The sequence below is a fragment of the Macrobrachium rosenbergii genome, chromosome 52 (assembly GCF_040412425.1).
Source record: "Macrobrachium rosenbergii isolate ZJJX-2024 chromosome 52, ASM4041242v1, whole genome shotgun sequence".
Classification (NCBI taxonomy): Eukaryota; Metazoa; Arthropoda; class Malacostraca; order Decapoda; family Palaemonidae; genus Macrobrachium; species Macrobrachium rosenbergii.
Window position 1 is genome coordinate 34,491,369 of NC_089792.1, and position 12,670 is coordinate 34,504,038.

At 40.3% G+C, this 12,670-nt stretch overlaps 1 protein-coding gene across 1 annotated transcript in view; it reads right to left on the bottom strand.

Annotated features, from left to right (window-relative positions):
• The window catches only part of Oseg6 (intraflagellar transport protein Oseg6), a 458,610-nt gene that overhangs the window by 138,001 nt on the left and 307,939 nt on the right, over positions 1-12,670 (bottom strand). The window contains 2 exon segments of the mRNA XM_067096238.1: positions 3,491-3,588; positions 3,686-3,816. Coding sequence (XP_066952339.1) covers positions 3,491-3,588; positions 3,686-3,816 — 229 coding nt within the window.

Here is a 12,670-nt window from a genome sequence, read left to right on the forward strand (position 1 = left end):
GAGAATGAAGCTGAAGAGGGACAGCCTAAAGTAATGTCTTAATCCAAAGCAAGTGATTACTTACATCAACTAATACTGGTCATTTGAACTGTTGATAACTATTTTAAGTAGTTCTTATTACTTCCTGTATCCGATGAAGACCTATTTAATAGGCAGCACCATCGAGGTTCAGGATTCCATCAGTCAATGACCAAATTGTTCTTCTAGGCTTCAGACTCTACCAAGTTCCTTCAGGTGGCCCTTGGTTCTCAACCTCCTTTGAACATCAACCTCTTATCTCCTTTGAGGCAACCCATGACTTCAACTGACATCATCCCAGGAAGATTATCACCATCTCCACATATTCTGGCAATATCTCAAGTACCACAGAATCAGAGTAGGACTGACACAAAGTGCAGTTAAACCTCCTCAATTTCATGGCAGTAATGCTTAAGGAACACTATCTCTGATGTCACCCTTCTTGGACAGAAATGCTTCTGGAGAAACCCCACAAGATGCCCACCCTCCAGGCATTGTGCAACTTCAGGAGGAAGTGGGGGGTCTGCCTTTTTTATGGAAAATAAGATAATACTCAGCCCTTGCAGCGTGAGTGGCTTGTTGTTATAAGAAGTAAACCTATACAGTGACTGGAACAGGCATAATGTCTTACCTGTAATACTGAGTCCTGACGTGGAATAGATCTTCTTTTCATGAGGTCCTCATGCCGAAGAGAGCAGAGTTCAATGATCTAGGCACTTGATACCAAAGCTGTCAAGAAGACCACCTTGTGGAGCATATCAAGGGTAAGGGAATAAGAGCCTTTGCAGAAGCAGTCTGTACATCATAATTGTGGTACTGGAAAGACTCATGTCCTCAAGCATGTGGATCAAAAAATTTTTAGAACGGTTTCAATGGTAATTTCAACCTGACTCTCTGTGTGGAGGTAAACCAATCAAACATCGTAATGCCTGATACTGCTGGATAGACAAAGTCTGTAGTTTCTGCACCAGGTACCTAGCATTGTAGACTGGGTTTAGATAATCTGCATGTGAATGTCACTGCTTAGAAAGAATGATGCATAGACAACTTTCTTTTCTACTGTCTGGGATAGAACAACAGATGGCAATGAAATCTATCTCCTCACCCATCATTTTAGCAGAACGAAGCAATAACTGTTGGGCTAATTTGGGGTCACTAGGTAGGCAGTTCCATGACAGTTAGCATCCTGTTCCACTCCTTCAAAATCAGAGACAATGGAGGAAAAAGGAGTTTCCCACCATTTGTTCCAGTCCTGTAGGAATGTGTCTTGCTATTGTATGAACGACAGGGTTGGAGTCATATTCACAAGAAGTTGATGGTTCCCCAATATAGCAAACAGGTTCACTTCGGGGTGTGAATACAGGTGGCAATCGCTTGAAAGAAGGTTTTGTCCAGCATCCATTTGGTTGAAGGTTCCATCTGCCTCAAAGCGTATCACCACAGAGTCCCAGCCACACAAAATGCCTGTTAGGTCTAGGGGTGGGACTTGTTCCAGTTGATCAGAAAACCTTTTGACTAAAGTCTATTGTTTCCCAGTTGCAGGTTTCATAAGCACTCCCCCCTCTGGTGGTCTCTTAGGCTAGCCAATCATCTAGGCAGGCCACTAGATGAAAGTCCTATTGTTCACCTTTGACAGGTCAAGAATCACTCTCCAATCAAAGGAGTTCTTACCAAGGACACTGAAGAGGTCTGCCTGGTGACAAATGAACACGTTTTTCTTAGTGACTTCCTCTGGAGAGCCTTTTGGCCATATTTCTTCCAGGAGGGGCCTGGTTGTTGGAAAAACTTCAGGGGTGGGGGGACTGGACCATTACCACCCCACCCCACTGTAGATGATGTTGTGTCCCCAAAAGGGAGTACTTCCACCATATGTGGAAGATGATCCCCAACCTGCCAAATCCTACTGAACTCTACCTCTTCCTGTGCCCTTAATGGGAATTCCAGGAATTGCCTTTCCTCAAAAGGTACATCTGTCTTCCATGAAAGGGATGTTTTCCTTGTTGTAGCTGCTGCTGTTGCTCTTGTTGTTGTTCACTTCTATTGTTGGAGTGATCCCCTAGGAATAATGCAGCGTGTGACTCCACATCATACTGGGGCTTCTTGGATAAGGGTAAGAACTCCCAGCAGAGTAAATGCGTACAACTTGTTGAGGGGCTTGCCTTATGAAGTCTGTTTTAAAAGAGTCCTCAAAGAGTTCATGACAGAAAGAAGAGGAATGTAACATTCAGGATGACATTGGGAAGTGACTTGTTGGAACCCATTAATGCTTCTCTTCAGGTTCTAAGGTGTCATTCATGAAATCAGGAAGTGCTCCACATAGCCTCTGCAAAAGTCTTTGAAAGTGTTGTGAAGGCAGTCCTGAGAGACTCGGGAAGCTCCCTTGTAGTCATTTCTAGGATAGTGACATAGGTTAGGACAGAGGAACAACAGCAATGTACATCTTTAATGTTCCTTATAAAACTATAATTTCATATTTCCTGAGTGTTTGCTGATGTCAAACATTCATTGGAAAATCTTTCCCTTAAAGTACGTTGACTAGCTTTGTAAACAGACAAGAAAAATAAAAATTTTTGTATTTTTTGTAATTACTTTCATTTTTGTGACTAATGTTGGTGTCATTTTCTAGCATTCTTCTTCTTTTTTTTTCAAATACACAAACAACTCTAGGTTCAATGAACAACCTTACTGCAAACATGTTTGAAATGTAAACATTTATAAAGCTTTTTCACCTCTTGCAAAGTCTGTCAATAAATAGTGTATAAATATAACAAGGTCCAATGAATGTAGTTAAAGCTGCATTTTTATATATTGCTTTAACAGGAATGCAAAGTGATACATATACAATTTGCATTCAAAATAAGGGAGAGAATGAAATTTACCTTGTGTGGAAAGACGTAAATTTTCTATGCACTAACTCGCATACATATCAGTAATTGAGTGGTAAATAGAGAGACTGAAATACAAATACCAACAAATTAAGGAAAACCAAGAAAAAAGGACACTTGATTAAAATGAAGTTTTAAACCTCACTGCAGCGAGAGACTGACAAAGGCAGGTGTTTACTGAAACCAAGACTAATCAAGAAACCCTAAACCTCATCCACAGTAAGGAAATTAAGTTACTACACACTTAAGGCCCTTTATAAAGAATGTCATTACAAACTTTATATGACTAAAAATCATTCATGAAACCAGACATCTATTATCTGTATGATGAGGAGTATGTAAAAAAAACAAGTGAAACTGGAAAACAGTTTTCTAAGTGTTGGCACAGAGGCAAATTTACAGGCAGTACCTTGTCAGCCATCACAGGTCCAACACAGCCCAGATGCATGAACTGCCAGGTGGAACTGGAGGATTTCTTCTTCTTTGGAGGACTGAAAGTTTGTGTGGATGCACACTGGTCTAACGTGAATAAATGGGTTTGTAATGAAACAAATTATATTCTGTACTTTACATAGTAATATACTTACCCAGTTCAAGATTAACACACCACATACAAGCCTTTCCTAAAGACTCCCAATCCTGCTTGTTGTTAAGCACTTGGCAAATAGCACTGGCATCTTTAAACCTGAAAGAAAGGATATTGTACACTCAAATAAGGAAGCAAGAATACAAATAAAATTATTTTCAAAATTTCATGTAATACAGTTACAGTAGCAACAAACCTCCGTAAAGCAATGTTTTTCTTCAGTGCTGTGCGCAGTTGCTCATGGGAGTAATCATGAATATTGGCTTCCATTTCATGTGAAGATAAAATCAGAGGAGCAGTTTTCCCAGATGCTGTTTGAAGGGTCACCTGAAATGGAAACACTAATTTGCCTTTAACATTTCTTAGCAGCTTTTTCAAATAGCATAAAATTCATCAAACATCAATAGTGTATGCATGTGAAAGTAAACTGTCAAAAAATCAGGAAAAGTATATTACATCTTACTGTATTATCTATTCCCCATTTAGAAATACATTTCAATATCTATAATCATAATTCATGTGAGGGAACATGTATAAGAAAAGCACTATATAAGCCAAGCTCCAAATAGATTCTCTTTCCTACACAAAACTTAAAATCAATTTGACCACCATTCACTATATGAAGACTCGGATATTCTACTACTGAGTTTCAAAAAGTGACAATTTTCTCATATTAGGTATTTACTATGACAATGAAAGCCTCAATGTAAGGCCATACTGTACTTACATAGTACAGTATATGTGACTGCCATCACAAATAAGGTACATTATTGAAAACTACTAATTGTATCTTCACATCACCATCTATACCGATCTGTACTGTACCCTGCACTAGTTTTAACGTAGTCAGAACCACTAGTGAATGCAGTGTCCTTCAAGGATTGGTCTGACAGTCTGATATTGGATCCCTCTCTAGACACAGTTCATTTTTTTCCCTATATATTAACTGGATAGTTTGCCATGTTCTTTACAAATTCTCTTTATTTCCTCAAACATCTGACAACACTGATACTACACATTTCGTTTTCATTATATTTCAGATAGAAGAGAGACTTTAGCTATGGAAATCAGTTGTTACAGGACAAAACCACTCCAGAATCAAACCAATGTTTGGACAGTGCCATCACCTCTGTACAATGGCTTGGATTAGAGAATTCTTACTCGAAGCTCCACTCAAGCAGATTTTCATGTCAACAATTTTTCTTTGTGTTTTTGTTTTTGAATGGTGTGTTGGGCAGTCTTGATAGAAGGTCAAGGATGCCTGATAATTATTAAGAGGTTACTTATCTTTATCAAGAGGTTAACTTATCCTTATCTTTTCTTTACCTTCACCTTCACCTTTGACCTTCATTTCAGTACCTTAATTCAAAGTAGCAATCCTGGAGGGTACCTTGCCTTGCATGGTGTATCAGCTCTGCAGTGATGGTTTTTTCTTATGAATAGATTCTGATTATCATCGTTATCTATATATCAATGTCCATATTGTTATTGACATTGTTATTAAGTTTATTTTAAATAATAAAGAATATATGGATTTTCATTTCTGTATTGACTGAAGTTGTGTAAGAACATGGGCCTTTGCTTTCTAGACCTTACTAGTGCTGTATGATGTAATGCAATATATGTGGACTCCTTGGCTTTACAGTATAAATGAATCTGTACTTGCCTCAATATAATATGAAACTGCATTCTGTACAGAAACTTTTGTTTATAAAATGAAGCATATCCCTTGAGCTATAGAGGGATGAATAAATTTGTTTGTATTTAGCATTTCCCAACGTTTTGTGAGAGAGAGAGAGAGAGAGAGAGAGAGAGAGAATTGTCGAGTGAGTGGTTCGAGTTGGAGTTCGTTTAGAGCTGTCTGTCTGCCTGTCGGGAGTTTTTTCGGTTTTTGGGAAGTCTTGGGCAGTTGAGGTCCAACCTTGAAAGTGAGCGAGAGTTCGTCTGGTTTTTTTTTGTCTTGGATACCGGTACAGATATTGATGGTGCATGTGTCTCTTTTTTCATTCGTTGTTGGTGGAGGGTTTGTTTGCAATTTTGTTTTGTGGTTTTGTGTGCTGTGATTGGCGACCGTGGACCTTTACCCATCTCCCATCTCCAGCAACCGAAGATCAGGGTGAGTGTTGTTTTGTTTGTGGGTTTAAATTCCGCCACAGAGCTTCTCATTACAGGTTTCAGAAAACCATTAACTACAACTTATCGCAAAGTTTGGTTCAATGATGACTGTAGACATGCTTAATTGAGACACAAGAGGCTTTAGCAGCCTTTGGACAAGGAACATATCTGCTTTGATGTGAATTAATTTCACCCAACTAAGAGCTGTGGTTCAGAAAGTCTCTGCTCCAGCTAAAAATGAATACAATTCAGTTATAAAAGAAAACCTTTCTGCTACAACTCAGAAACAAAACTGGTAGGCTACTCTCAGATCTGGACTTTCTGGAAGACTCACTGCCCAAAGGAAAAGGCAACCATTTTGGTTGATGTCTTTGACAGTAAGCAGAGCAACATGAAACTCAGTATGCCTAATTCCTGTTTTCCTGAACTAAACTGACCAGTTTTGCTTTTTGGTCCATAAATTACGAATTTTTACTCAACCCTGATGCCTATGGAGGTGTAGACCCAAGTGGTATTTTCCCTTGGCTGTTTTTTTGGTTACTTAACTCCAAACTACTGTACAGACACTCCTCTACTTATGAATTTTCAATTTAGGAACTTTCAGAGAAACAAGCAACTGTGATTGTGAATTAAAATTTGTTTGGAGTGCTCCGTCCATCACCTGTAACTTCAAATTCTGTGTTGCGCACCCCAGCTTAGTTACAATTTCTGCCACTACAGCTAATGCCAATACGCCAGCACGCGGTCCCAGACTCCCAAGCCTATGCAAGTGATAAGACGTGGTCTCTTGTCCTCCGAGCAATACTTGTGATTTTATCGTGAAATATCTAGCTCATCCTTTATATATCATGGCTAATGGCAAGTGTAGAGCAAATGATGATAGTGGTAGTGGTAAAATGGGAGAAGTTAAAGCAAGTGATGATAGTGATAGTGGTAAAAAAGGAGAAGTTAAAGCAAGTGATGATAGTGGTAGTGGTAAAAAGGGAGAAGTTAAAGCAAGTGATGATAGGGGTAGTGGTAAAAAGGGAGAGTTAAAGCAAGTAATGATAGTGGTAGTGGTAAAAAGGGGGAAGCTATCTCAATGAAAACAAAAGTGGCAATTATAAAGAAATTAGAAAGTGGTGAAAAAATGTTGCGGTAGCACACCATTATAATATGAATAGCTCGACTTTTGGCACAATTTTTAACAACAAAGATAGAATTATGGAACACATAAAAAGTGCTGAGCCAATGCAGTCAACAATCATAAGTAAGAGAGGAGGGAGGGTCACTGAAGAAATGGAAAAACTTTTGGGTATCTGGATGGAACACCAGAGACAAAGATGTACACGCATTAGCCCCACATTGATTCAGGAAAAGGCTAAAAGCCTTTTTGATGACTTGAAGGCTAAGGCTGTCAAAAGCACTGAAGATGAAACATTTGCTGCAAGTCATGGATGGTTTCTTTGTTTAGAAAAATGCGCCAACTTGCATCATGTGTCCATTACTGGTGTCAGAGAGGCAGCTGAAAAATTTCCCGAGGTACTCGAGGAAATAACTGATAAGGAAGGTTATACCTCTCAGCAAATTTTTAATATGGATGAGACAGGCCTTTTCTGGAAAAATATGCCAGAAAAAATGTAGGTCAGTTGTGAAGAGAAGACGATCCCAGGATTTAAGGCGGCAAAGGATAGGCTAACTTTACTGCTGGGACGCAACACATCGGGAGACTTGAGGCTAAACCACTCCTTGTGTATCGTGAAGCAAATCCACAGACACTGAAAAAATCACAAAAAGTTCTCTACCCGTAATCTGGATGTCCAATAACAAAGCCTGGGTTACTCTTGCTGTATATGAAGACTGGTTTTATCACAACTTTGTTCCTGAAGTCAAACTGTACTGCCACAAGAATGGGATTCCTTTCAAGATTCTCTTAATTTTGGATAATGTCCCTTAGATGATTTCCATCTGGATGTTAAAAATGTATATTCACCCCCCAACACAATTTCACTCATTCAGCCAATGGATCAAGGCATAATAGCCGATTTCAAGAAATATTACACTTGCCATACATACAGGCAAGCATTAGAGGAGGTAAATGATCTAGGTGTGACCTTATGTAACTTCTGGAAGGGTTACAACATTTACAATTGTATAAAGAAAATATTTCCACCTGTTCTTTAGCAGCTGACTTACCTTTTAAAACATTGAGGAAAAAACAGGTTTTGACGTAGGGAAAGCCTGTTTTTGGTAGTCACTGTTGAGTCCTCAAGAGTTACCTTCCATGGGTCTACTAGAGCTCCATGGTGACCAAACTACTATTAGAGAATTCTCTTTTAGTTGGTCTCGTGGCCAGGTATTGTGTCATAATGATAAACACTATTACACATGATGGAGTATGTAATGGACTCAAAGCTAAGGGACACTTTCCCATATCTTACAGCAAAGCTGTACCCAGGTTCTTCCATCGCCAAAACCTGCTAGAAGAAGAAGTGGTTATTGTGCATGTGCAGTCCGCCATACAGTCGACAAACAGACTGGAAAGAGCCAAGGATGCCATTAATTTCTGTTGGTCAATGCAGGATGATCCCTTGCCCAAATCCCATGCCTTTTAGTCAGGGAAGTGGGTGGGTTTTCAGGACTCAACAGCGAATGGCAAAAACAAGCTTCTCCTACGTCAAAACCTGTTTTTTGATAGTACAGTCGCTTGTGTTGCTTGTTTCGTCCTCAAGGAGCTTTACAAAGAAACTGACAGGTGACGAAAAAGCTTATGCCCTCAATTTTTAATCCCAACACCCCAAAAGAAGAAACATTTCTGGTTCAAGGTCAAGCCACAAGTTTAAAGACTCGTTCTTTACTCCAAATATCCCTCATACATCCCTGATACACAGTGTAGTCGAATTTGTTCGAGCTCGTGGCAATAATGTTTTAAGAATAACGTCTCTGATGACCATCCTGTACATTCGGAGACTTCTTCAAAAGAGACATTTCTGAAGAATGCTAACAACATAATTACTTTCTTAATATCATGTGACCTGGGAATGGAGTGTGGATTTGCCTTTTTAAAGAGAGACACTAATATTATTCTCAACCCTTGGAGAGAGAGTGGTTTGTTTGTGCTAGGATGTAGGAAAATTGGACCTTCTGGGATATTTGCTGTGACTTCTTGAACCAGGCATAATGTCTTCTCTGCTAAACTGAGTTTTCTTATCAAAACAGATTTCCTTCTTAAAGGATTCTCATTCTTGGCCAGGAATGATGGGCCAAGGGACAATAATAACTGAAGGTCAGCTATTTGTATGATGTACCATCCTCGTCTAAGAGAGCGTAGTTCACTAATATGAGCTCCTGAAGCTAGAGCAATAAAAAAGATCACCTTTTGCAGTATGTGAGTTGTGGCTGTTTTGGGTCTGCTGAATTGAGGGTTGACAGAAGTCTAAGCACCTTATTCAAGGACCAAGTAATTGGAAGCCTTTGGGGGGTGGGTCTTTGTAGTGCAAAAGACTGGAGAAGGGAAGTGGCAATTTTTAAATTGAAGTCAATACCGAATCCATAAAGCAAGGGTTCCATTAATGCTGCCTTGTTTGCCATACTTGTTGTAACACCAATATCTTCAAAAAGGAATATGAGAAAATTTAAGTGTTTCCATGGAGATCTCAACTGGGCTCTCAGCATGGATATAATCCAACCATATCTTCCATACAGACCGGTATTGTCCGATAGATGATATCCGTAGTTTTTGCACTAGGTACCTAGCAATGTTGGGTGAGTAATTTTCATGGTAGACAATAATTAGAAAATCTACACATGAAGGTCTCAGCTCAGAAAGTAGGATGAGTCGACAACTTTCCCTCATACTGTCTGGGATAGAAATGCAGATGGTGGTGGAACTGATCTCTTCAGCTGTTGCTGGAGTAATAGGAATCAATGCCTGTTGGCCAATTTGGGGCTGTTAAGTAAGCTGTTTCTTTGAAGGTTAGAACCTTCGAAATCTGGGACAATGGAGGAAAAAGTATAATGTCTTCCATTTGTTCCAGTCTTGTACAAACAGGTCCACTTCCGGTTGTGAAAGTATGTTGGCTATTGTTTGAAAAGACAACATCCACTCCGTTGCGGCTGTCGTTTTTCTTGATAAAGAGTCTTCTATTACACTGTGAAACCCTGTGAGGTGAATTGCAGATAAGTGCCACTTCCTTGCTTGCGGAGTGAACATGATCCCGACCTCTTGATGCAGGACACTGCAGTCATGTTCTCTAGAACAAACAAAATGTGTGTCTCTTTTGGGGGTTTGAGTTTTTTTGAGAGACAAAGAGACAGCCGTCAGATCCAGGACACTGATATGACAATTTCTCAGAGTAGCTGACCATTTCCCTGCCAATTGACACTCCTCCCAATGTCATCCCCAACCTGTCAACGATGCATCTGTATGTATTGTCACTCATACAGACAGAGGAGTCAGGGTGCCTGTTTTGCCAATGACTCCTTCTAGGTCAAAGGCCGAAGTATCTCCTCAACTTTTTGTTCTTTTGATGGGGTTGATTTTGCATCTTTTTTCTTGCATGCAATAGCCAGAATTTGTTCACATTTTTTTAGTTGCAATCTGAGTATTGGATCTATTACTGATGCGAACTGCAGCAGGCCTATTGTACGTTCTAGTTGCTGTCTGGAAACTCTGGGCTGTGCAAGGAACGTCTCAGCTCAGAAAGGAGGATGCGTAGACGACTTTCCCTCATACTGTCTGGGATAGAAATGCGGATGGTAGTGGAATTGATCTCTTCACCTGTTGTTCGAGTAATAGGAATCAATGTCTGTTTGGCCAATTTGGGGCTATTAAGCAAGCGGTTCCTTTGAAGATTAGAAGTTTGTTCAAAACCTTCAAAATCTGGGATAATGGAGGAAAAAGGTATAGTCTTCCATTTGTTCCAGTCTTGTACAAACAGGTCTACTTCCAGTTGTGGAAGCATGTTGGCTATTATTTGAAGAGAGTGGTTGTCCAATATCCACTCTGTTGAGGCTGTCGTTTTCCTTGATAAAGAGTCTGCTATTACACTGAGAGACACCGTAAGGTGAATTGCAGATAGGTGCCACTTCCTTGCTTGCACCATCTGAAAGATGGCTAGCATTACCATACTGAGAGGAGGTGAACATGGTTCCGACCTCTTGATGCAGGACACTGCAGTCATGTTCTCTAGAACAAACAAAATGTGTCTCTTTTGGAGGTTTGAGTTTTTTGAGAGACAAAAAGATAGCCATTTGCTACAGGAAATTGATATGACAATTCCACAGAGTAGCTGACCACCTCCCTGTCACCTGACAGTTCTCCCAATGTCCTCCCAACCTGTCAACGAGGCACCCGTATGTATCGTCACTCGCACAGATGGAGGAGTCAGGGTGACCTGTTTCGCCAGAGGCTCCTTCTAGGTCAAAGGCCGAAGTATCTCCCCAACTTTTTTATTTTGATGAGGTCGGTTTCGCATCTTTTTTCTCTCATTCGATAGCCAGAATTTGTTCATATTTTTTAGTTGTAATCTGAGTACTGGATGTATTACTGATGCGAACCATAGCATGCCCAACATACGTTCTAGTTGCCGTCTGGAAACTCTGGGCTATGCAAGGAATGTTTTGAGGTCTTTCCTTATTCTGTTTTGAGTGTTGATGGGGAGAGGCAACTGGCCTTGAAGAGTATCTCACCACAGTCCAAGTCACTGAAAATGTCTGCTGGGTGTGAGGCAGGATTTTTTTCCAATGTATTAGAAAGCCTTTTGACTGGAGTCTGTTGAACACTGTTCTTAGGTTTCTTAAACACTCTTTCCTTCTGGGCCACCACTTTAACTAATCATCTAGTTAAGCTATGAGTTGTATTTCTTCTTGTCTGAGTTCTCGAACAACTTCCACAGCTAATTTTGTAAAAAATTCTTGGGGCAATGTTTAGCCCAATGGGCGTGACTGAACGTGTACGTATCTTTCCCTATCCGCAACGGGGATGGGGGCGTGCCAGTATGAATCTTTCAGATTTATAGAAGCTGTCCAAGTCCCTTCTGGAATGACTGACCATACTTGGGCAAAGGTAGTCAACTGAAACTTTTGGCAAGCAATGTGCTTGTTCAATGTTGATAGGTCGAGGATCACTCTTGTTCAGAAGAATCCTTTTTGGGGACACTGAAGGGTTGTGCTTGGTGGCGAATATAACCATGTTTCTCTATGGCTCCCCTGAACAGGGCCTTCTGCACGTAATCTTCCAGAGAGGGGTCTGATTTTTGGAGGTTCCCTTTAAATGGGGAGGGATGAGACCATTTCAACCCCAGCCCATTGAAAATAATGCTGTGTCCCCAAGGGGTTGACTTCCATTGCCTGTGGTGTTGCTGAAGCTGACCCCCGACCTTTGTCCTTGATAGGCATTCCAGGTGTTGCTTTTCCTTTTCCCTTATATGAGTCTTTGGACCTTGTGGAAAGGATGGCCTTACTGTTGTTGTTGTCCCTTTGTAGGGAGTTGTTCCTTCTAACCAACTACCTGTTTTTGAGGAAAACTTTTGGGTGTGACTGAAGGCTTATTTGATTTTTTATCATAGCGAGCCTTTTTTGGTTTGGGTAAAGGGAAGTTTCGGATTTTTTGTTTCCTGAATTCCCCTTTTCCATGGGAAGCATACATTGTACAATTCTGTTGGTGGGGTTGCTCGTTAAGTTGAGCCACAACAGACTCATCAAACAGGTCCTTAGAGAAGAGGGGTCAGAATGTAATAATGACTTGTTGGAGCCCTCCAATGTTTCCATTCATCTAAGCTAAAGCTTAGTCCAATAATGGGATGTTTCATAAAAGGTTATCCCTTAACCTAATGTAAGTTACTGCCTAGTCTGGATTATTGATTATTTAGCTCACACTTAAGTGTACAGGCTATATAAAAGAAAGAATTTTACTAATATGTAGCCTTATAGTTAGGCTATTTTATCTTGCCCAGATTGTTGCTATTACCTAATCCTAGGGTCATTGGTCTGGGCTACACTACTTCCAGAGAGGGGTCTTCTTACTTACCTTAACCCTCTAACGCCGAGCCTCTATTTACAAAAACGTCTCCTGTATGCCGGCGGC